This window comes from Octopus bimaculoides, chromosome 9 (genome assembly GCF_001194135.2).
Source record: "Octopus bimaculoides isolate UCB-OBI-ISO-001 chromosome 9, ASM119413v2, whole genome shotgun sequence".
NCBI lineage: Eukaryota > Metazoa > Mollusca > Cephalopoda > Octopoda > Octopodidae > Octopus > Octopus bimaculoides.
The window spans coordinates 1,237,586-1,259,875 of NC_068989.1; the positions used below are offsets into that span (position 1 = coordinate 1,237,586).

The 22,290-nt window shown below is 37.2% G+C and overlaps 1 protein-coding gene across 3 annotated transcripts in view; it reads left to right on the forward strand.

Annotated features, from left to right (window-relative positions):
• Positions 1-21,152, forward strand: part of LOC106871308 (zinc finger MYND domain-containing protein 11) — a 112,554-nt gene extending 91,402 nt beyond the window's left edge. Inside the window, exons 8-16 of one of the 3 annotated variants that reach the window (XR_008264836.1) lie at positions 666-743; positions 1,251-1,372; positions 2,273-2,346; positions 2,475-2,731; positions 3,561-3,683; positions 8,971-9,117; positions 10,198-10,383; positions 12,654-13,821; positions 18,144-21,152. Coding sequence is in view for 1 of the 3 variants with exons in the window: in XM_014917711.2 (XP_014773197.1) it covers positions 666-743; positions 1,251-1,372; positions 2,273-2,346; positions 2,475-2,731; positions 3,561-3,683; positions 8,971-9,117; positions 10,198-10,383; positions 12,654-12,944 (1,278 nt within the window). In the remaining 2 variants the exon portion in view is untranslated. Of the gene's footprint in view, positions 1-665; positions 744-1,250; positions 1,373-2,272; positions 2,347-2,474; positions 2,732-3,560; positions 3,684-8,970; positions 9,118-10,197; positions 10,384-12,653 lie in introns of all 3 variants that reach the window. The other 2 variants (XR_008264837.1, XM_014917711.2) reach the window with 2 other exon arrangements.
• Positions 21,153-22,290: the final 1,138 nt, after the last annotated feature.

Consider the following 22,290-nt stretch of genomic DNA (forward strand, 5'->3'; position numbering starts at 1 on the left):
CCCATCAAGCCGAGTGCACCTCTGCTGGTGGCACGTAAAGAACATCTTTTGTATGTTGGGCCTCACAGAGGCAAAGTGGCTGAGTTCCTTTTGAGAGTTGGGCCTCACGGAGGCAATGGCCGAGAACTTTGGCATTATGTTGTGCTTGAGAAGAAGACCCATCAAGCTGAGCAAAATTGCAGTCGTGGCACATACTGGTGTCACACAAATTGGCACCTGTGTTGGTGGTACATAAACACACCCTGGTGTCATGCAAATGGCACCCGTGCTGGTGGCACGTAAAAGCACCCATTACACTCTGTTAAGTGGTTGGCATTAGGAAGGGCATCCAGCTGTAGAAGACCATGCCAAATCAGATTGGAGTCTGGTGCAGCCTTCCAGTGTGCCAGCCCAGTCAGACTGTCCAACATTGACAACGGATGTTAAATGATGATGATGATGGTGATGATGATGGTGATGAATTTTGTTGAAATAGTTGTATTATTATAATTATTCAATGTATTGTATAATTACAGTTGTTTTATATTAATTGTCCAATGTGTTCTATAATTATAGCTGTTCTATAATTATGCAACATAATTGTATAGTTGTGTTATCATATTAATTATCCAATGTATTCTATAATTATTACAATGGTGTTGATTCCATTTTGGTTTGTCTTGCAGATTGATGAGATTTGTCAGTGCTGGAATTGTTACTACATGTCAAACTCTAAACCTGCAAATTGGTTTTGTAAGCCATGTGTAAGTATCTCAATTACAGTCTCATTGTTAATTTCCTCCCATTCCGGTTTTGTTTTTTTTTTCCACTGAAAAATTTGAACTTAATATTTTGTGTTTAGTACTAAACACTCTTCAGTTATAGTGTTTCCCACTACATCCATCCAAAAGTGAGCTCTGCCTCTCCTTTCTAAGAAAAGTTTGGTATTGCTGCCCCTCCTCTTTGAACCCCAAAAAAAGGTAGTTGATAATCCCTGGTGCTGGTGCTACATAAGAAGCACCCAGTCCTCACTCTGTAAAGTGGTTGGCATTAAGAAGGGGGTCTCCAGCCATAGAGACCATTCCAGTACAGAAGATTGGAGCCTGGTGTAGCTCTTCAGCTTGCCAGCTTCTTGTGAAACTGTCCAACCCATGCCAGCATGGAAAAACGGAAGTTAAATTATGATGATGATGATGATGATGATTGATCTTAACATTGATTGTTGTTATGTTTTCTAGAATTTTCCGAGTAACTTTTTCTTTTTTTTTCAGAAACCACACCATGAACTTGTTTACGCAAAACTGAAAGGCTTTAGCTACTGGCCTGCCAAAGTCATTCGGGTAACGGAAGATAGTAAACATGATGTCCGCTTTTTTGGGGGCTACCATCAAAGGTAAGAATATTATTGTTGTTTAGGGTTGGTCCTAATGAAGCGGTAAACTTATATCCAAAGATATTCTAGCCATGACCACCTCATTTATTGTCCAACCTTATGATGGAAATATGATGTATATATATTTTAGAGTACATCATTAACTTGCATGTCCTTACTTTTGGAAGATGGTAGGGGGTGGTTGTTTACCATTTCTAGCAAATGGAGCAATTACACAGACCCTCCCCTTGTTGGTTTGAAAGCAAGATGTCTCTGTTATACTTGTTGGTTTATATTTATAACCATTTTCCCTCTAAAAAAAATCATGGTGAGTGTGTGTGTGTGTGTGTGTGTGTGTGTGTGTGTGTGTGTGTATGTACATGTATATGTGTGTGTGTGTATGTATGTATATATATATGTATGTGTATGTATGTATATATATGTATATATATATATATATATGCGTGTGTGTATGTATTTATATATATGTGTATGTATGTGTAGGCTTTGGTCGGCCCGAGGCTATAGTAGAAGATACTTGCCCAAGATGCCACGCAGTGGGACTGAACCCAGAACCATGTGGTTGGTAAGCAAGTTACTCAGCACTCAGCCACTCCTGCGCCTATGTATATGTCAATTAGAGTAAAGTGTCAAACATCAGTTGGCAGGTAAAAACATTTGGTGAATCAGAAGACAACTGTTTCAGATCTTTGGGTCTCTTGTGGGCCTGAGTTGCACTTTTTATTCTGTGACTGACTCTCAGAGTTGTGGAACATTTGCTGGTCTAAACATGTGGAGAATTGCTAATGGTGTTAAACCGGAACTGTCCAAGAAATTCCATATAATCTGTGTATATATGAATGTGCATAGCTACAAAACTGTATTTCCATTTATTGACCTTTAGTCTAATTTTGCTTCTAGGGCTCTCATCCCTCAAGACTACATTAAACCCATTAGTGTGAATATTAAGACAGTGACATCCAAACGAACCCAAGGTAAGTGTAGGAAAGTGGGAGAGAGAGAGAGAGAGAGAGGTGTGTGGAGTGATGGAATAATCCAGTTCCATCACTTACCTTCTTCTAATGAAAAACTTTGTGCATTTGTGGTTCCTTCTTAATTGCAGGGTTTATAAAAGCCTGCGAGGAGCTGAAGCTACATCGCCAGTTGTTAGAAGAACAAGTTGATGAAAGCAGCAACAATGGAGACAGTGAGATGGAAAACAATATGGAGGAAGATGATGAGGAAGAGGAGGATGAGGAGGAAGATGATGATGACGATGATGATGATGAAGATGAAGAAGCAGACGATGACACCGAGACTCGTGAGGTCACTTCAACTAGTGTGGCTCCCCCGAAAAATACATCCAAGCTGAAAACAAAGGTAATGTATATGAAAGTTTCCTGCATAATTGATCATTTTAATTTAATTAGGCATGCTAACGATTCTGCCAGCTTATATAATAATAATGATAATAATAATAATAATAATAATAATAATAATAATAATGATTAAGATTATGAACAGAATATTTTCACACTTACAACTGGAGATTGTAATAACTTCACTGTGTTCTTACAATCTCTGTCCCTCTACTAGTAAGTACCTACTAAGTGTGAAACCGGTAAATATGTACCCGTGTATCAATACTTAATAAGTGTTTAATTATTTTGGCTCACAGCATTACAGGCTTTTCCCTTCATTATTTTGCTTTTTCTTCATTTTATAGAAAGGCAATTTATCAAACGAAGCTATATCAATCCTATGTAAATGTTTTATTTCACAGGCATTTTGTTTTTTTGGTTGGGGTGGGGACAATCAGAACGGACCCTTATTTTGTATATCAATATCGTATTAACAACAAGGCATTTACCCGTTCCCTTTTCACCGTTCTGACATCCTTCTTCTCCAGTTCAATGACAGACAGTTTATTGTTTGCTTATTAATCTGACAGCTTCCAAATACAACACAATGAATCCATTAACCGAGGGGTCTGTGTCATGGCTGGACTACTGGCCGCGACAACAAGTATTCCTCTTAAAACTGTTGTTGAAAGAACTATCTTTGCAGTTTTTGTTCGGTAGCAAGTATATATACATACATATGTTTGTATGTATATGAATATATATACATGTCTAACCCATGCCAGCATGGAAGACATGTTAAATGATGATGATGATGGTGATCATTTGATAGTTTACTCTTTTTGCAGATCCTGACACCAGAAAATGTGAATGTTGTCTCTTCAAGTGTAGATAAAATATCAACAAGCCCCGCACCACGTTCTTCAAAGGTTGCCTATAAGCATACTGCTAGTCAAGCAACTCCATCCACGGTGAGTATCAGTGTTTTCATTCATCAGCATCAGCATCATCATCACTGCTGCCATCATCACCATCAGCACCCTCCCCCTCATCATCATCATCACACCCACTTTCTATGCTGAGATGGGTTGGATGGCTAAACAGAAGCCAACAGAAATGGTGGCATGAAATGGTTGTTTACTAACAACTTCTAATTTCATTACTAACAGCAGCAGAATAATGCAGTAGATAGAAGAGTGATGGAGGGATTGAGTGGCAAGGAGATGAAGGGTGGGGATGCTTTATTTTTTTTCTCATTCATATATATATATATATCCCCAAACACCAGGTTTTTCACTTATGTATTATAAACAAGGAAAGAGTTGCTGCTGGCTAAATTGATGGTTGCTGTCCCTTTCCGAGCTCTACATTATTTGGCTATCCTTTATCAGCCTTGTTTTCCAACTCATAAATAGGAACTATATAGAAGTTTAGTACTTTGCGGGCTTTTAATACTGAGTCAAATGTTAGCAGATGTACAATAGCCATGTTGCAAAGCTCGTAGTGACACAATTATCCCAATTATTATTATGTTTCCTTGAATTAGATAAATATTAATTGGTTGATTAAATTGGCTGAGAACTAAGACAGATACTTTGTTATCTAAATTGGTTCTGTCTTCATATCTTACCATTCTACCAGGGTTGAGGTTATTTTGCATTTTATCAGTATTCATGCAGTGCCCTCTTTTTGAGCAGTAATTCTTCTCTAAATGAACAATGGATTCACTTTTTTTTTACAAAATTCAGGCTCTTGCATTGTCAGAAGAAATTCACCATTATATGTTTTACCAGCCCACTTATCGGTAGCCTTCATTCATTGGACAATAAACTTTGCTTGCAAAGACCTGTTGAGGGAAGTGAAATCAAAATCACTGATGTAGCTGATGACAGTGCCGCCTGACTGGCACTTGTGCCAGTGGAACATTAAGAGCACCATCCGAGCGTGATTGTTGCAAGGGCTGCTGACTGATTCCCGTGCTGGTGGCATGTAAAAAGCACCATTCAAGCGTGATCATTGCCAGCGTCACCTTACTGGCACATGAAAAACAACATTCGTGTGTGGTCGTTGCCAGTGCTGCTGGACTGACTCCTGTGCAAGTGACACGTAAAAATCACCTTTTGAGCATGGTCGTTGCCAGTTCTGCCTGACTGGCCCTCATGCCAGTGGCACATAAAAGCACCCATTACACTCTTGGAGTAGTTGGCATTAGGAAAGGGCATCCAGCTGTAGAAACTTTACCAGATCAGATTAGAGCCTGGTACAGCCTCCTGGCTTGCCACTCCTCAGTCAAACCATCCAACCCATGCCAGCATGGAAAGTGGACGTTAAACGACGACGACAATGATGATGATGATGATGTACTCCTTGACCATTTAGGAAGACACATTGGGTAATATACTCTTTACTACTCCTAAGCACAAGGCCTGAAATTTTTGGTGAGGGTGCCAGTGGATTAGATCGACCCCAGTATGCAACTGGTTCTTATTGACCCCGAAAGGATGAAAGGCAAAGTTGACCTCAGCAGAATTTGAACTCAGAACGTGAAGACAGATAAAATACCACTAAGCGTTTCACCCAGTGTGCTAATGTTTCTGCCAGCTCACCGCTTTACATTGGGTAATATATATATGTACTATGTCTAGAAAAATAAGACATGATGGCCATGGCTGGAAGTCTCTTGATTATAAATCTACTGTTCAGGACTGACCTGGTGATTAAACATTAACATCAACACCAACTAATATAAAACTGATGTTTTTTTTTTTTTATGAATGAAGAGAGAGAAAGGGAGTGAAGCCAATGTGTTTGTGTAATGCCACACACACACACACACAGCCACAGTCACAGCTTTTATCCTTTTATGGTTCATCTACCTTTAACCAGTTACTGTTACTAGAAATCTCAGAATTTTATTGCCAAATGTCAGATTACTTAAATCTCCCTGTCGGTTGCTATTATAAGATTGAAATTTCACACTTGAGATAAATAAATATAAATATGGGAGAAATCCTATATATTATAAAAGAGAAACGGACCTCTGTCTGTCTGTCACATTTATAAGAGGGAGGAAAAGAATGGGAGGAATCAAGATATATGTCACAACATTATTAGAAGAAGGGGAGAAGAAAAAGTTGCTGGATGAGACATACAGTGAGAGAGAGAGAGAGAGAGAGAGAGAGAGAGAGAGAGAGAGAGAGAGAGAGAGAGAGAGAGAGAGAGAGAGTGTGTGTGTGTGTAAAATAGATAGATAGGTGGTGTTGTCACCATAGTAACCAACAAGTTTTGATTTATAATATGGGAATTTTAACTGGAAGTCTGTCAACAACACAACATACACTTCACAAAATGGCTATATGTATAGTTATTTTTGTTTCTTGGTTGTTTGTGTGTGGGGCTGTTTCTGTGTCTTTCAACATATAAACAATCCAACACAAATTTCAAAAAAAGACTTTCATTTTGAACAATTTATGAAGGTATGTGCATGATTAACAAATATTTGTTATACTGGCACCATAGCAACAGGCAATGACTTAGTAAATAGAAAATATGGGAGAAATAAATATGAAAGTTCATAAGTTTTTAAGGGAATTAACTCTGTAAAGCAGCAAATTTGTGAAAAAAAGAAAAGAAAAGTGCATTCAATTTTTTTCTGTATAATTTGGACATTTATTTCTTCTGATGCCCCTAAACAGCCCAGATCAAAAATCCCCCAAATCAGAGTGAATGACTTACTACAAAAAGAAAAAGGAAAGCATTTTCCAAAAATTACAATATGTTAATAAAAGGGTTGAATATTTTGGTTACAGGCAAAATGAAACCTCTATTACTCCATCATCTTTCATTATTACATTTAAGACACCTCAATTAATATACCCTTTCTTAATGAATTCCATTAATACGATATATTATAACCTAGTTAAAAGATTTCTGTCAGGACACTAATAAATGTGAAGTCAGAATATCCATTTCACAGATAATTATGAATCTTATCTGTAAGCACTGACCTCGTTTATTTGCTTGCTCATAATTATGCAACAAACCATTTCGTATTGAGATTTTAGGTTTAGACAACACAAACATATTCCCTCAAGATTTTCTTTTAGTTTAGTGATCTTGTTTGATTGGATTATGTAGAATTTTCCCTCATGACATTGTCATATAGATATATATGGTCGAGAGTGTTAGAGTGCATGTGCATGCACGTGTGCACACACACACACACACTTTTAAAACCTTCCTACCCTTAATAAGCATTTTCCTAACAACTGATAAAGAATAGAAACAACCTTAAACTAAGTTACAGTTGTACTCTCAAAATGAAAAACTTAATAGCATATTTAATGTAACACTTAAGGGATTATATGTGGTAGAAGTTACTTTCATAAAACCAGACTTGATACTTTAGGTCTAGTTTATCTACTTATGTTTGTTGTTTGAAAGAACATGCTACTTATTTCAACAATAAGTAAAAGATCTTCAAGAAATACAGATTGTTTAGAAATGGGACAAAACTTTCAGCTTATACAGAGTCGAGAAGATTCTCATATTCAGAACTTTAACAAATGCATCAGCTGTCTAAACGTCAGATCAGAAACCTTAATAAATGCTATCATTTGAAGGTCCCATCACTGCTTGAATAAAGAGGCAAATACTTAAATATTTACTTGGAACAATAAACATTTTCTCTTTATTTTTCCTCTTCCTTTGTAATCCTCTCATCAACACTTTTAATCTCACAATACTTTGTAACAATAGACTCTGATATTTTTAACCATTTTATCTTTCCGTATTCATTTCTATATTGCAGAAGGGATCAATATTTATCTGTTTAAAAAGAAACAGTCACTCTTTTTTCTCTTCCATTTTGATCTGCCAAAAGATACTTTTGATCTCACTACATCTTATAACTCTTTCATGATTTATATTCTCATCTCCAACTTTTCATTTTTGTGTACTAAAAGCTGAGAAATGTTACTTTGTAAACCTTAAAGTACTTCTTTACACTTTCACCTTTCTTCCAACTTCAGGTTTTTGTTACTCAAATCTGTGGTCATTTCTCTTGGGACTCTTTTTCTGCTGGTTTTCAACTTTCATCTTCTTTTTTTTCTTGCTTGAATCTTTGGAGAACTGTCTTTGGTTAGAAAGCAATGCACTTACATTATTTACATTTGATGGATATTTGTCCTCGTCTCTGTTGTTAACACAGCGTTTCGGCTGATATACCCTCCAGCCTTCATCAGGTGTCTTGGGGAAATTTCGAACCTGGGTTCTCGTTCTTAATTTATTTTTTTTATTTTGTTGTCTTTGTTCTTATCATTCAGGTCACTGCCTAGAATCTTGGGGTTAGTAGCCCGCACTTTTAACCACTACTCCGTATGCTCCTAGTGGTTAAGATCGTGAGCTACTAACCCCAAGATTCCAAGTTCGATTCCAATCAGTGACCTGAATAATAATAATAATAATAATAATAATAATAATAATAATAATAACATCGAAAAATACCATGGGAATGAGAACCCAGGTTCGAAATTCCCCCAAGACATCTGATGAAGTCTGGGTGGTATATCAGCTGAAATGTTGTGTTAACAACAAGCAAGATGAGGACAAATATCTGTCTAATGTAAATAATGTACATAATTGATCATCTCTTAAATATAGAACTGTAGCAATGCAGTTGCTTGGTAGAAAGTTTCATGCTATTCTCAGCATCATGACAGATAAACATTGTAGTTATCATTTCTAAAAGAATTCCAGGAAATCTCCCCTGGTTTATAATGTTAAAAGGTAAGAGTGAATAACATGAAAATGCCGTGTGGAAGGGAGATAATCTTGGTATCAGTAAGCTGAATGAATTCATTTCTGATATAACCGTTTGTGAGTGTGTACATATATATTTGTAGGTGTATACTTACACACATACACAATATATCTATGTGTGTGTGTGTGTGTGTATATGTTTTAGAGCTGTAACGAAGTCGGACCAAAATACCATAAGGTTCTTTTTGTGGCACTGATTTTTTTTCCATCTCTTTCCTCTGACAGGCTTCTGGACAGTTTCTACATGCCAACTTCAGGCATCTGTGACCTACATGTTAACTCTGTTTATCTGTGTGTATAAATATGTGTGATAGGTATTCTAAAACTCCAAGCATTAATTGTGTGTGTCAGTACGTATGGCTGTGAGAGTCGGCATTTAAACTTGGTTTCTATGGAAACAGCTGTTTTTATCCTAAGTTTCTCTCCTGGATGTTGCAGGTTAATAAGTTTGTACAGAGTGATACCAGTAAGAAAAGTTGCAACTGTCAAGATGAATTGTCTAATTTGTTAGATGACTTCAAGAGAAAAACTGAAACTGAACACAAGAAAGAAATTGAACAAACAGAGAAAAGAGTGTCTGACCGGGTAATTGTTTATATATGTGTATATATTAATTTTAATACATTTTAGCTATTTATCTATTTTATGGAGAATATATTTGGCCTAAATTAAATGTTTAAGAAAGGACATTTGTCCTTGTAAGAGCTTCGAATAATAAATAATGAAATGAGTCTTCTATAAAATTATATAGTTTTGTAGAAAACATTTCCAAGACATTCTACATGGACCAGACGCTCTTTCTAAAGCACACGTAAGAAGAATGGTGTGGCTATATTCACTGTAATCACTCATTCTTCTAGGAGTAGAAATCATGATCTACCTTCTTTAAAACCATATTCTTTCATTTTCAGTCTCATTGCACAGATTCTTGGACTAATGTCTTTTGGGTGCCTTAAGCCACCCAAAGCCTTTTTCAGTAGATTTGGTAGACAAACCTGGAAGAAGACCATTGTAATTAGATACATTCATACACACACACACATTTTTGACTGTCTCTTTCTGTGTGCATTTACATTTGTGCAACATACAAGCAGTGATGTTCTCAGTTTCCCTTTCAGTGAATCGTTAGCTTTTGTACGTATTCAAGTTGTGTGGAATAAGACATCCCTCGCCTGGCAAACAAGTGTTGGCAACAAGAAGAGCGTCCAGCTGTAAAATAATGCCTCAATAGCATGTTTGAGTAACCCATGCTAGTTTGGAAAAACAGACATGAAAATGAATGTGTTTATATATATATATATATATATATATATATATATATATAAAAACACATACGTATATCCTTGTATGGTGTAACTTAAATGTCATGCCATATCAGCAGTATTTATAACATGATGTGCTTCTTTGTTCTTCAGAAAAAGAAGTTCTTTATAGAGAACTGAAGTATTTTAGGCCAAGTTTCCCTGAAAAAGTCTCCATAGTTACAAAGATCATGGAGTACACACTGAAAATATGAAATCAGAGAAGTGCTTCCAAAATAATACAATAATTTCAGAACTCTCTCTCTGCTTTTGATTTAGAGAAAGTAGTGGTGATGGTGGTGGTGGTAGTGGTGGTGTTTGAGGATAAGAAGAAACTAATGATTTTCCTTATTTTTATTTCCAGCTCCAAAAGGAGTTTGAGATTGATAAGCAGCAGGCTGTTGCTAGAGCTGTGACAAATATGCAGAGAGAAATTGACCGAGTTCGCCGCCAGACAACAGAGAAGATCAAAGAACAATATATGGAAGAGATGAAAAAATTGTCTAAAAAACATAAGGAATATATTTCCTATGTAAAGAAAAAACAATGGGTAAGTCTGTGTTTTGGTGTATTTTGTGTATGTTTTGGCAGAGTTATAGTGATGGTAGTTACAGAGGATCGCAACCAAGGCAACCACAAATCTCCTCTGCTACAAGACACATTTCTGTCCTTCTGTTCATCCTCTAACCTCTCTTCTCAGGGTACAAATCCACCCCTTTCAGTACTACTCCACTCTCAGTCAAGGGGCTGTGTTCTTGCAAGTTACTTGTTGGCCTTTGTCATGTTAGAAGCACCCAGCACACACTGTAAAGTGGTTGGGGGCATCCAGCCATAGAAACCATACCAAAACAGAGTAGATCTTGGTGCAGTCTTCTGTCTTGCGAGCTCCTTTCAAACTGTCCAACCCATGCCAGCATGGAAGGCAGATATTAAATGATGATGAGGAACCACCTAAGAAGATCTGTCTCAGCCACAGTTTGCCGGATTATCAACTGCACAGTGAAAGTGTTTTATTTGTTTATTGAATGCCTTCTTAACTGGTCGGAGTGGACTCACGTCAATGAGTACCAACCAACCAACCGGACTGCTGTCCAGGTAATATCGTCCATAGATGAAGGCATAGCACAATGAACGTCGTGTGTTAACATCTGAGTTCTGCTGTACCACAGGGAACCCTATAGTAGAGACTTCTCCTCCCTTTGTATTCTGGGAGGCGAAATTTTTTTTCCAGCGAGAGTTCCGGACCCCAGTTATGAACTCATTTGCATACAGCCAATCAGAAATCAACACTCAAACTAATTTATGTGAGGGGCATAACAAGTGATGGGCGACAAGATAAGGTCACTTGGGTAAGGAATGACCATGCTTCTTTTCTCTTTTGATAATGTTTGTTGTTCTTGGTCTTGTTCCAACCATGACTGCCTCTGCATAGTTACTTGTGTTGCTGTTTACTTTGTAAAACAGTAAGAAGGGGAGAGGGTTTCTAGCACATCACCCTCTACCCACATTTTTACTATGTGGGTCCCTAACAAAATCCGATAATAGGTAAATCTGTGTAATTACTTGGCTCCTTCTAAAACCAGGTACAACTTGGCGATCGGTCGACTTACAACATTGTTCTTTGTCTAGAGAGAGTGTGTTTGTTAACAAAAAGGTCAAGGTGAGCTCTGATTGGCTGTATGCAAATGAGTTCATTACTGGGATCCGGAACTCTCGTGGGAAAAAGAATTTCACTTCTGGGAGACCACCATTTCTATCTCCCCCCCCCCAGTGCTTGTCATGCGCCAGGAACATGTGCTGCAAGGGAGGTAACTTACTATTTCCTAAAACCTGTAGCGCATCTCAGATTATCACAGTTTGTGTTTCATAATTTGGAGTTTTTGGGGGCAGAGGGAATTTGGGATGTCATAAGTGGTTGTCGTGTTTAGAAAGGACATTGGCAAAGGACAGTGGGAAATAACTGAGCTGGATGTGAAACTGTAACAGCAACTATAATGGAGATATAGTTATGGATTAGAGTAGGGTAAAGAATGAGACGATTGTGGTGGAGGGGGGGATTGTATGAATAGAATAAGATGGGAGAGTCATGAGTCAGCTCGGAAATAAAATCAGAAGCGAGAGAGACATTGATGTTATGATGGAGAACAGTTATATTTCGGTAGAATACAAATTGAATGAAACTAGCAGAACAGAGCTTGCCCATTCCACTTTATATTGCAATCAGACAAGGATTTGAACTCAACACTTAAGAATTAGTCAGATATTTGTTAGTTATACAGTTATCCTGTTTTTTTTTACAACTGTCCCCATCCCAGGAATATAACTTGTAAAATATAGGTTTGTAAACCATGGAGGAGAGGTGAGTTCCAACGTTTTTGACAATATGGCCCCAAATTGACTTATGTTTGTGTGAGCTAAAATGAATTAGTTTCTAACTCAACGTAATGGTGATAAGGGTTAAAGGGCTGAACTCCTGACTATAAATGTTAGTCATTGAGTTGTCAAGTACATCACTCTGGTAACTTTATTTTTGTTCAATTTTTTAGCATCAAGTTTCACTGTTTACAATTGATTGACGATTAACGATTGAGAGGATTTATTCTGCCACAAAACAATCGTGCCCATGTGGGCATGAGAGGATGAGTGTAAAATAGAGACAAATGAAAGAGCTTAATAGGGGTCAACTTTTAGGGCCTTGTTGTTGTAGTTACTGGTGAAAGGGCTCAGTTTTCAGTATTTATGGGGTTCAACTTTCACCCCCCCCGACTATTTTCTTTCTTTCTTTCTTGTTCTGACTCGACCTTTCCTTTATTATTTTAGTGTTTCTTCTGTGGAGAGGAAGCTATGTACCATTGTTGCTGGAATACGGCCTATTGCAGCAAAACGTGCCAAAAGGACCACTGGCAAAAAGAACACAAAAACGATTGTCGAAGGCCGCGGCCGAAACCCAACACTACACAGCAGCAGGAACAACAACAGATCGACAGCGACAGCGACAGCAGCGACGGCAACAACGGGAATCGTACTCATGGTCATGGAAGCAGCAACTTCAGTTTAAGCGGCAGCTCTGGCAGTAGAGACGGCAGCTGTAAAAGCGCCCTTTACTATTAGACTTGTAACTTTGTGCTTAAGCATTTAGAAATGAAATGACAACAACAAATAATAGAAACCTATTCTCCATTCCTCTCGCCCATCATGTCAGTATTGAAAAAAACCAATGCTCTTCAGAATTTTGGTCTTTTAATTGAGATCGTGTGAACTCAATAATGATGATAATGACAAAAAAAAAAGATGAAAAAAAAAGATGAAAAAAAAAGATAAAAAAAAAACAGCATAGTAAACATTCATTGATGCCCATCCTTGCTTTCATTTCATTGTCGTTATATATTTTTGTTTTCTAAAATTTTTAGATAACTTTTCATTGGTCTTTTATCCTTCTCTCAGAATTGAACGATTTCAGTATTGCAGAATAACGAAAGAATTTCTACAAAATTAAAAATGACAAAAAGAATGAAATTGCATAAAATACCAGAGAAAAACATAACTGAAAGAACACCTATAAAGACACACAAACACACATACACACACAGACGAGAATTTGTGAGTATATCCTCATGTTTGTCTCTATGTCTCTTTCCCTGTGTGTGTGTATATATATTTACTCTCGCTCACACACACACCAACACACACATGTATTTAAAAGAGTTATTACATAGTGTTAGGACAATTAAAGGGATGATGTAAACTTATGGTGAATGTTTTTTTGTCAACAGTCCATGTTGTTTTTCTATGAATTCAGTCCTTCTCTTTGTTGCAGGTGATTGCACCGTTTTGTAAATGAGAAAAACCCCTATTTAGTTCTGTCCCAGTTTGCATTAATATCAATATACCAGTCACCATCCTACCAGTTGCTCTTCTCTCTCTGGTCAGGGAAATCAGTCACCTGTCTCTGATGAAGTGGTTGATCCAAAACACTGAAACCATGCAGGTAAATGTCTCTTTTTACACCTGGCCACAGACAGAAAATCCTATGCTTTAACCACAGTGTGTGTGTGTGTGTGTGTGTGTGTGTGTGTGCGCACATACCGATAATCCCTGTATGGAGAGAGAGAGAGAGAGAGAGAGAGAGAATCGTGTGTTTTTATTGATATCTTTATGTACCTATAAATCTCTTTCTCTCTCTTCATACACACACACACACACACCACACGCATCGACTGAGGTACATACATTCATGTAAATATCTTCACATTTGCATGCTCATTCATATATATACACATCCATCTCTAAACAAACAAACACTCATTCATCAATCTCTTCATTCATCAATCTCCTCATTCATCAATCTCCTTACAAGCTCTTGTGGCCACACATTTCATTCGATCTACTTAAAAGCACCCACATGCATACACACATACACACATGTGCACACATACGCATACATATGTATATATATATATATATATATATATATATATATATATATAAGTGTATACACACAACGATAGTTTAGTCTTGATACTGAAACCACACGAATAGAGGTCCCACCCCTGGTGCAGTTTCCACCCATACCACTCTTTGTGAAAGCACATAACTTTAAATAATCTGTGACAAACAATTAACCTACAAGGCAGAGCCCCAGCATGGCCACAGTCTATTAACTGCAACAAGTAGAAGCTAAAAGATGCACACATATGCGTAGTAGATGAATTTTTACTTAACCCTGACTTAAAATTTCATCTGAAGAATGCTTTTCTTTAAGCATAAACATTTATGCTTTGGGAAATCAGCAATATTTATCAAGGACAGAGGCTCTCAACCCCTTTTTCTTTTTAACCTGTGGACCCTGTTTTGTTACTATTTTTGACTCTAGTGGATCCCCTCGTAGCCATTCAGTATTTTATAGATGCTTCTTTGAAAGTTCCTTTTTTTCTGTTTTTCACCCATTCACTTGTAGAAGTTTGGTAAGAGCAACGTTTGAGAGCAGCCAGGAATATGTTAAACTCTGTAAAACGCTAGGAAAAGAAACCTGTTCCTTGCAATAAATACATTAAAAGCAAGATGTATTCATGGACCCTTATTACTGTGGACCCCCGATTTAATATTTTGCATGTGTGAACCCCTAAAAATCTTAATATGGACCCTGGTTGAGAACCAGTGATCTAGGGTTTTATAGAAATCTATTTAGCTCTGAGCAAGAAGAGAAAAATCAGGACTGATTTCAGCAATGGCCAACTTGTGTTCAGGATGTTGGTGAGTGAAGGATTTGCCTTAGCTGGAGAGGAATGGGGAGATCTTGGTGTGTTGTCTGAAGAATGTTGCCATTCTATGTGTGACTTACAAATGGCTGAGTAAATATTTAAGGATGAAATGAAAGCCAAGGATGGATGTGTGATGTTAGCATGAGAGTCTGGAAGTGGGTGGTGATGGTTGTAGCAGGGGAGGCAGAATGGTTTGAGTTATCTTGTTTCTGGCTTTGAATATTGATTGAATACTGATAGATTAATCTGATTCCTTCTCTCCATCTTTAGACAGGCATGAAGATTGAAAATGTTAGCAGAAAGAGGAAAGTGAACTAGTAAGAAACCCTGCCTTTCTTCAATGTATTAACACCATAAATAGATTTAGTCGGATATCAAAACTGGATCACAGGCTCATATCAGTAAAAGTAGAACTTGACGGGGCTTACACACATACATCTCTTGAATAATCTTTTATTTTTTATATTAGCAATAATGATAATCCTCACTGGTCCATTTGGTTGTTGGAACATCACTAAAAACCGAACCCTCCAACTTCTATTTACTACAGGTATTGAACTCAACACTTCAAACTAACAATGGCTCTATTGTGTACAATGACATGGTTTTATCCTGTTGTGGTTCATTATTTCCAGATAAGAACTGACACATTGAAAGTTTAGTGTCTTGTCTTCAATATTGACAATATTTATGATAGAATAACCACCAGCAAAGCCTTCAGATGGTTGCTTGGAACTCAAGCAACTCAGAAGTAACTTTACATACACACACACACGTGCACACACTTTGTGGGTTAACATGGCTACCAATGGTTTCGTGTAAAGGAGGATCCAAAATGGAGTTGAGTACCAACATCTCCATGTGGCAGGCTTAAAAATTGTTAAGAGATATTTCTCTTTACATGAAACCATTGGTTGCCTTGTTAACTGACAAAGAATATTTATCTACCAACGTTGAGCACTCATTCTCACTGCTTGATATTAGCTAATAGACACACACACACACTCACACATATATATGAGAGAGAGAGAGAGAGAGAGTGCATGCCAGTCTTTAATGTATACCCAACTCCTTCATAATCCTCCTAACATTGAAAGCTATAGGGAAAAGAAAACCCTTCGTTAAAACCTCCAGCACACATTATTTTTGTCATTAACTAGAATGTGGTCATGCAAGTATTTTTATATATAAACACATTAACTTATAGACTTCAAGACACATTTCTATGAAGGCACCAATTTGTGTGTGTGTGTTTGTAAACTGTCCGGTACGTATATGCTGCGTTTAATACATCCAGGTCTTTATATTTTATATCTACATAAAAAACATAATTTTTTTTTGTTTCTGATGAAGGCCTTTCTTTGAAATGTCGGGGTTGTTGTCTCTCCACACAGACACGCACGTATGCACGCCATAAGCTCTATGTAATCAGATCAATAACAGTTTAGGATTGTTACAGGGTGCACACACTACAACACACAGTTTAGATATAATAATAATAATAATAATAATAATAATGACAATAATAATGGTTTCTGATTTAAGCACAAGGCCAGTAGCAAGTTTGAGGAGAGGGGTTTAGTCTGTATCATTGACTCCCGTATTAGATTGATATTATATCTTATTGACTCTGAAAAGATGAAAAGCAAAGCCGACCTTGGTAGGACTTGAACTCAAGATATAAAGAACGAAAAGAAGTTCTGCAAAGCAGGTTTTTCCGACTTTCTAGTAATTCTGTTCGTTCACATCCTTCCTCCAATAATAATAATAATATGTAAATTCTTCAAGGTGGCAAACTGGCAGAACCGTTAGCATGCCGGGCAAAATGCTTAGCAGTATTTTGTCTGCCTCTACGTTCTGAGTTCAAATTCTGCCGAGGTTGACTTTGCCTGTCATCCTTTTTCGGGGTTGATTAAATAAGTACCAGTTACACACTGGGGTCGATGTAATCAACTTAATCCCTTTGTTTGTCCCCTCTATGTTTAGCCCCCTGTGGGCAATAAAGAAATATAAAAAAATGTAAATTCTTCTTCTTCTAAATGCAACCTTACTCATTCTGTGATTTTTCTCCCACAGACATCAGTGTTTTCAATTGCATGACCCCCTTCACCTGTTGGCATCTTCAGATGCAAAACCTTGTTGTCCCTTGACGTCTGTGGTTGAGATCTGGGTGCAACTCCTATAAATTAAAGCAAAACCAAAACATAGCATAATAATAATAATAATAATAATAATAGTAGTAATAATAATAGTCATAATAATAATAATAATAATAATAATGTCTGCTAGAGGCACATGGTCCCAAATTTAGAGGAAAGGATGTATAATTGATTAAAGGAAGCTCAATATCTGATGACCTTGCAAGTATGAAAATCTAGTTGAAGCTGATTAGATTTGAACTTAGAATGTTGAGAGATGGAACTAAATACCAAAAGTTATTTAATCCATCAGTCTACTGTTTGTCTCCATCAACTGATTTGATGAGGATGTAGTGAAGGTGCTATTGGGATATGATGATGATGATGATGATAATGGCAATAACAAATGCATGTGTTTTTGTTTTGTCTGATTTTCTGTCCATCCATTCTCCATATCAAGTTTGACAGTGTACTGTTTGGTGTTCTGAGACAAGTGGTGGTGTCTTGCTCCCCTGGATAGAATGCCAGTCTATCAGTGGATTGAAGCTCACCTCCACAGTTTAATGAACCAGCTGGCACTTTTCACTGATGTGACTGTGCCACTCCATGCTCACCGATATCTACAGCTTTTCAATGGATAGATTTAAAGTGTGTCCCTGATGTGAACCAACAGCAGTATACTGACGATGGAATAAGTAAACTGTTCACTCCCCTCCCCCCCACCGCCTCCTGTAACTTTCTGATTCCGTAGTGTTATATAATTCCTTGTAAATATGTTGGTTTAATAACATTATGCTATGGCGGTGATTGTGTTGTTCTCCCCTAATATGGGGGATGGAGGTTACATGTCCTTTTCTATTCCTCTCTACCATGCAACATGTTACATAAAACCATCAACTTATTAATTTCAGGATCTCTTGTCCATGGCACCCTGGATTGATTTCTCTTAAGATGAATTCAATTCATCTTTGCAAGCTAAGAAGAAGACACTATTTATTAAGTATTCATTTTAATTAGTTAATTGATTAATTATATGTTGTTCTCATGACTTATCCTGTTTTGTGCCTGTTTACAACAAAGTGAATATAACCAGTGACAGTCTAAAGATTTAATCTTGGCTGCCAGCATAATACGACTGGTGAAATAATCCAGGCTGTATTAACTCTTTTAGCTGATATTTCCCTCTGGATTAAGGAAACCAGCTGAGAGTGAGAATTATTTCGTCTGTTAATCTAATAGTTTATCAATAAGAACATCAACTGAGCAAGGAGTGAGTGTGTGTGTGTCACAGCTGAGTCTATTAAGAGTAAAAAATAAAGTAAAGACTCCCTTTGATCATGAATGGCCATGGGATTGCACCTAGAAGGTTCCCCTCCGAGGCACAAGTCTGGCCAAGGTTGTTTATGGAAGACCAACAGTTGTCCATGCATACTAGCCTCCCCCTCTCCATGCCACTGATGTTATCCAAGAGAAAGATGGATACAGCTTGGCACCATTGATGTCGTAACTCATTTTTACAGCTGAGTGAACTGGAGCAATGTGAAATAAAGTGTCTTGCTCAAGAACACAACATGCAGTCTGGTCTGGGAATTGAACTCTCTACCTCGTGATTGTGAGCTGTGTCTATTAACTCCTTGAAAAATCATTTAGTTTTGTTATGAAGAAAACAGGCAGAAAATAGATTGAGAAGACTACCTTGTCAAAATTGCAACATTCGATCCGTTTCCATCCTCCATTGCCAAATATGTCTGATACGGTCTTGCAAGGGTCTGATGTAGAGTTGAGTGTAAGCTTTTAGCAGGTCAAACCTAGATATACAGAAAATACTCTGCTACAGGTGTTGGAGCAAATAAAGACTGGAGATCCAAGTTCTGTCTTGTTTAAAATATTGTCTGGATTTTTGCTTCCTTACCTGAGATTTATAAAATAAATATCAGATGTATATTCAGCTTATGTTGAATTGACTCTATACTCCCTGTCTTTGTTGAGGATTTCAGCCCCTTGTATGTGTGTGTGGTGGAGTAATTATCATTGTCATCATCAATACATGGTTTCCAAATGTGTTTTTCCCCTTTTTTTAACTCTAGCTGTTGTTGTTTAGTTCTGATTGAGCAGACTTATTATCCAAGACATTCCATCCATAACCATCATGCCTTTTCTCTAGGTGCAGTGCACTCTGGACCCTATTTTCTAACTTGTTCTTTTCTAAGATGGTAGAGTATGATTTAGCTGCTATGTCGAGCTAGTGAGGCAAACACACTGAAACAACCTTTAATGGTCTTCTAACATTGACTTGATAACTAAATGCTTGTTAGGACGAAGGAACAAATCTACAAGTTTAAGTATTTCTAACAGCAAGGCTGTTAATTGGTCATAAATGGTAAAGGGGCAGGTGGAAGGAAGCAATTAGTTTTAACTCAGGTAGAAATACCTTGTGGGATCAGTTTTGTCTTTCTCTCTCATTTAAGATTGATAAAATAAAGTAGCAGTTATGTACTGGGTTCAAGGAATCAACTAGCTCTCTCCTCTTAAAATTGCTGGCCTTTTTGCTTAAATAGAAACCATTATTATTATTATTAAAGTGGTGAACTGGCAGTCTCATTAGCACACTGGACGAAATGCTTAGCATAATTTCGTCTGTCTTCACGTTCTGAGTTCAAATTCCACCAAAGTTGACTTTCTTTCATCCTCTTGGGGTTTATAAACTAGGTAACAGTTGAGTATCGGGGTTGATGTAATCGACTAGTACCCCCCCCCCGTCCCCCCAAATATTAGACTTTGTGCCTAAAGTAGAAAGGATTATTATTATTAATGCAGGGTCTGGATAAACTCTTGAGTACTTTAATCTAAGTACTTTAATAGTTATCAGTCTTTCCTTGAGGCTTACAATTCTTAGAGATTTTAAAATCGTTCTGGGAACCCTGACCCCCCAAGATCCGATCCTAAAACATTCAAAATTACTTCCAACACTGGCTGTTTTCACTTTTAGCGAAGTAATTTTGAGAATCCCAGTATTTTCAAGAGAATTAAACATCAATCTCCAAACGATAGGCAGTTTGAAGAATTGTCTGTCACACCTTTTGCAGGTGTATGGTACCTTACTTTAGAAATTTTGCTTTATCAGTTTTACATTCAAATCCATCAACATGAATTTGGTGTTCCTCTGGGAAGTGAAGAGTGACCATGTTTCTAGACTGCAACAATGTAACTCAATGGCATTCATTTAGGCACCTCACCCATCTGCTCTACAAGTATTGATTGGCCTTGTGAGAACAAACCCTTGTTAGGCCTTCTCCCTTTGGTACAAATCATTGTCATTGGATGCCCTCGGTACTGAGCTTTGAAAGTTTAACTCTGATTTCATTTCATTCTTTCTCTCTCTCTCTCTCTAATACATACATTTTATATAAATATATATATATAATGTATGTAAGCTTTATATATAAGCTTTAATTCAGTCCTTTTCATTTCTGAACATCCAATCCTGAAGACAGCAGTAAAAAATGGTGAGGATTTTACTCTGAAGTTTGACTTGAGGTGAGGAAACGCTTCATTTAATATTGGAGGGGGAGACCACCGTGCCGCCTCACCATAGTATCACCTCTCTCTCTCTCTCTCTCGTGCACACTCACACTTCTATATAGTAGCAATTTATATCCTTGAATATGTATCTAACAGAGCAAAATTGTTAAAATTTGGGTGAAGGGGGATACAGCTAAAATATTATCATTAATAATAATATTATATAAAGTTTTCTTGATTTTTACTTGTTTTTGATAAAATTTTGTTTGAGAAAGAAATAGACTTTTTTTTTTTTCATTAAAATATATTTTCTTTTATTCATGGAAGGGTATGTCATTTTTTTCTTTTTGTTTGATACCTTTTTTTTTTCCCATTAAAATGTATTACAAATGCCTAAATCTTGTTTTTCTTTGTTTTACTACTCTGCATACCAGTATTTCATGTGTGTCATTTGTTTTAACATTTTTATATGCATATAGATACAATCATCCTCTCAATTAAGGAAGGATTGCATCTCTGAAAGCTTTGTTGTAATGAAAAAAAAAAAAAAAAAGCAAAACTTGTATTCTTCTTGACTTCCAGGTTATCAATTGTGAAGCATTTTTGAAAATTTTTTTCTTTTGAACTGCCCCACAAGAAAACTGAAAAACAGACTTTGTTTTAATGGCTCCAAAGATACTATAAGATGTTGCACAAGCATTCAGCTCTGAGCACATTGCATCTCAAAGCAGAAACAACTGTAAGCTAATGAATTTGATAATGCAATTCTCATTTATCTAATGTCTTATTATGCTCTGTAGTCAATGCTTTATTCTATGGCATATTGAGTTCTAGCAACTGGTTATTAATCACTACACCTAAGCCAAATCGGCTTCTGTGTATCTATCTCATGGGTGGGTAGCTGACAAGTTTACTTCACAACCACATGGTTTCAGGTTCAGCTCCATTGCATGCCACACTTGGGTTGCAGCCCATTCTGACCGATGCCTTCGGAGCGGATTTCAAAGAAGGGAACTAATACAAGTGTGTGTACCTTTCCCTTAACATTGCTTTTGAATCAGTTCAAAGTGTTGTTTGTTAAAATAGTAAACAAATTTTGATTGATACAAGCATAGTAACAAACTTACAAAATATAAAACATTTAATGTATTATTGCTATCATAGAAAAGTGCCAAACATTCTCTCCTGCTGTCTTCCACTCTCTCTCCTCTTCTCCTGCACTTCCCCCAGGTTGGGTCACCATGTATCTCCTTAGCAGCAGCTCATCTCTCTCTCTCTCCCCCCACCTCTGTCTGGGTAACCTTGTACCTCCTTGTTTCTGTCTCACAACAACCTTTCATCAACTGACACAAGATCACCTCCTCCAATGCCCACCTCCCCTCTCAAAGGATCCTTGGTGACCCTGTCAGTGCAGGTGCCACTTAAAAAGCATCCAGTCTACACTGTAAAGTGGTTGGCATCCAGCTGTAAAACCCTTGCCAAAACTGACCTCGCCTGTGCTTGTGCCACGTAAAAAGCACTCAGTGCACCCAGCTG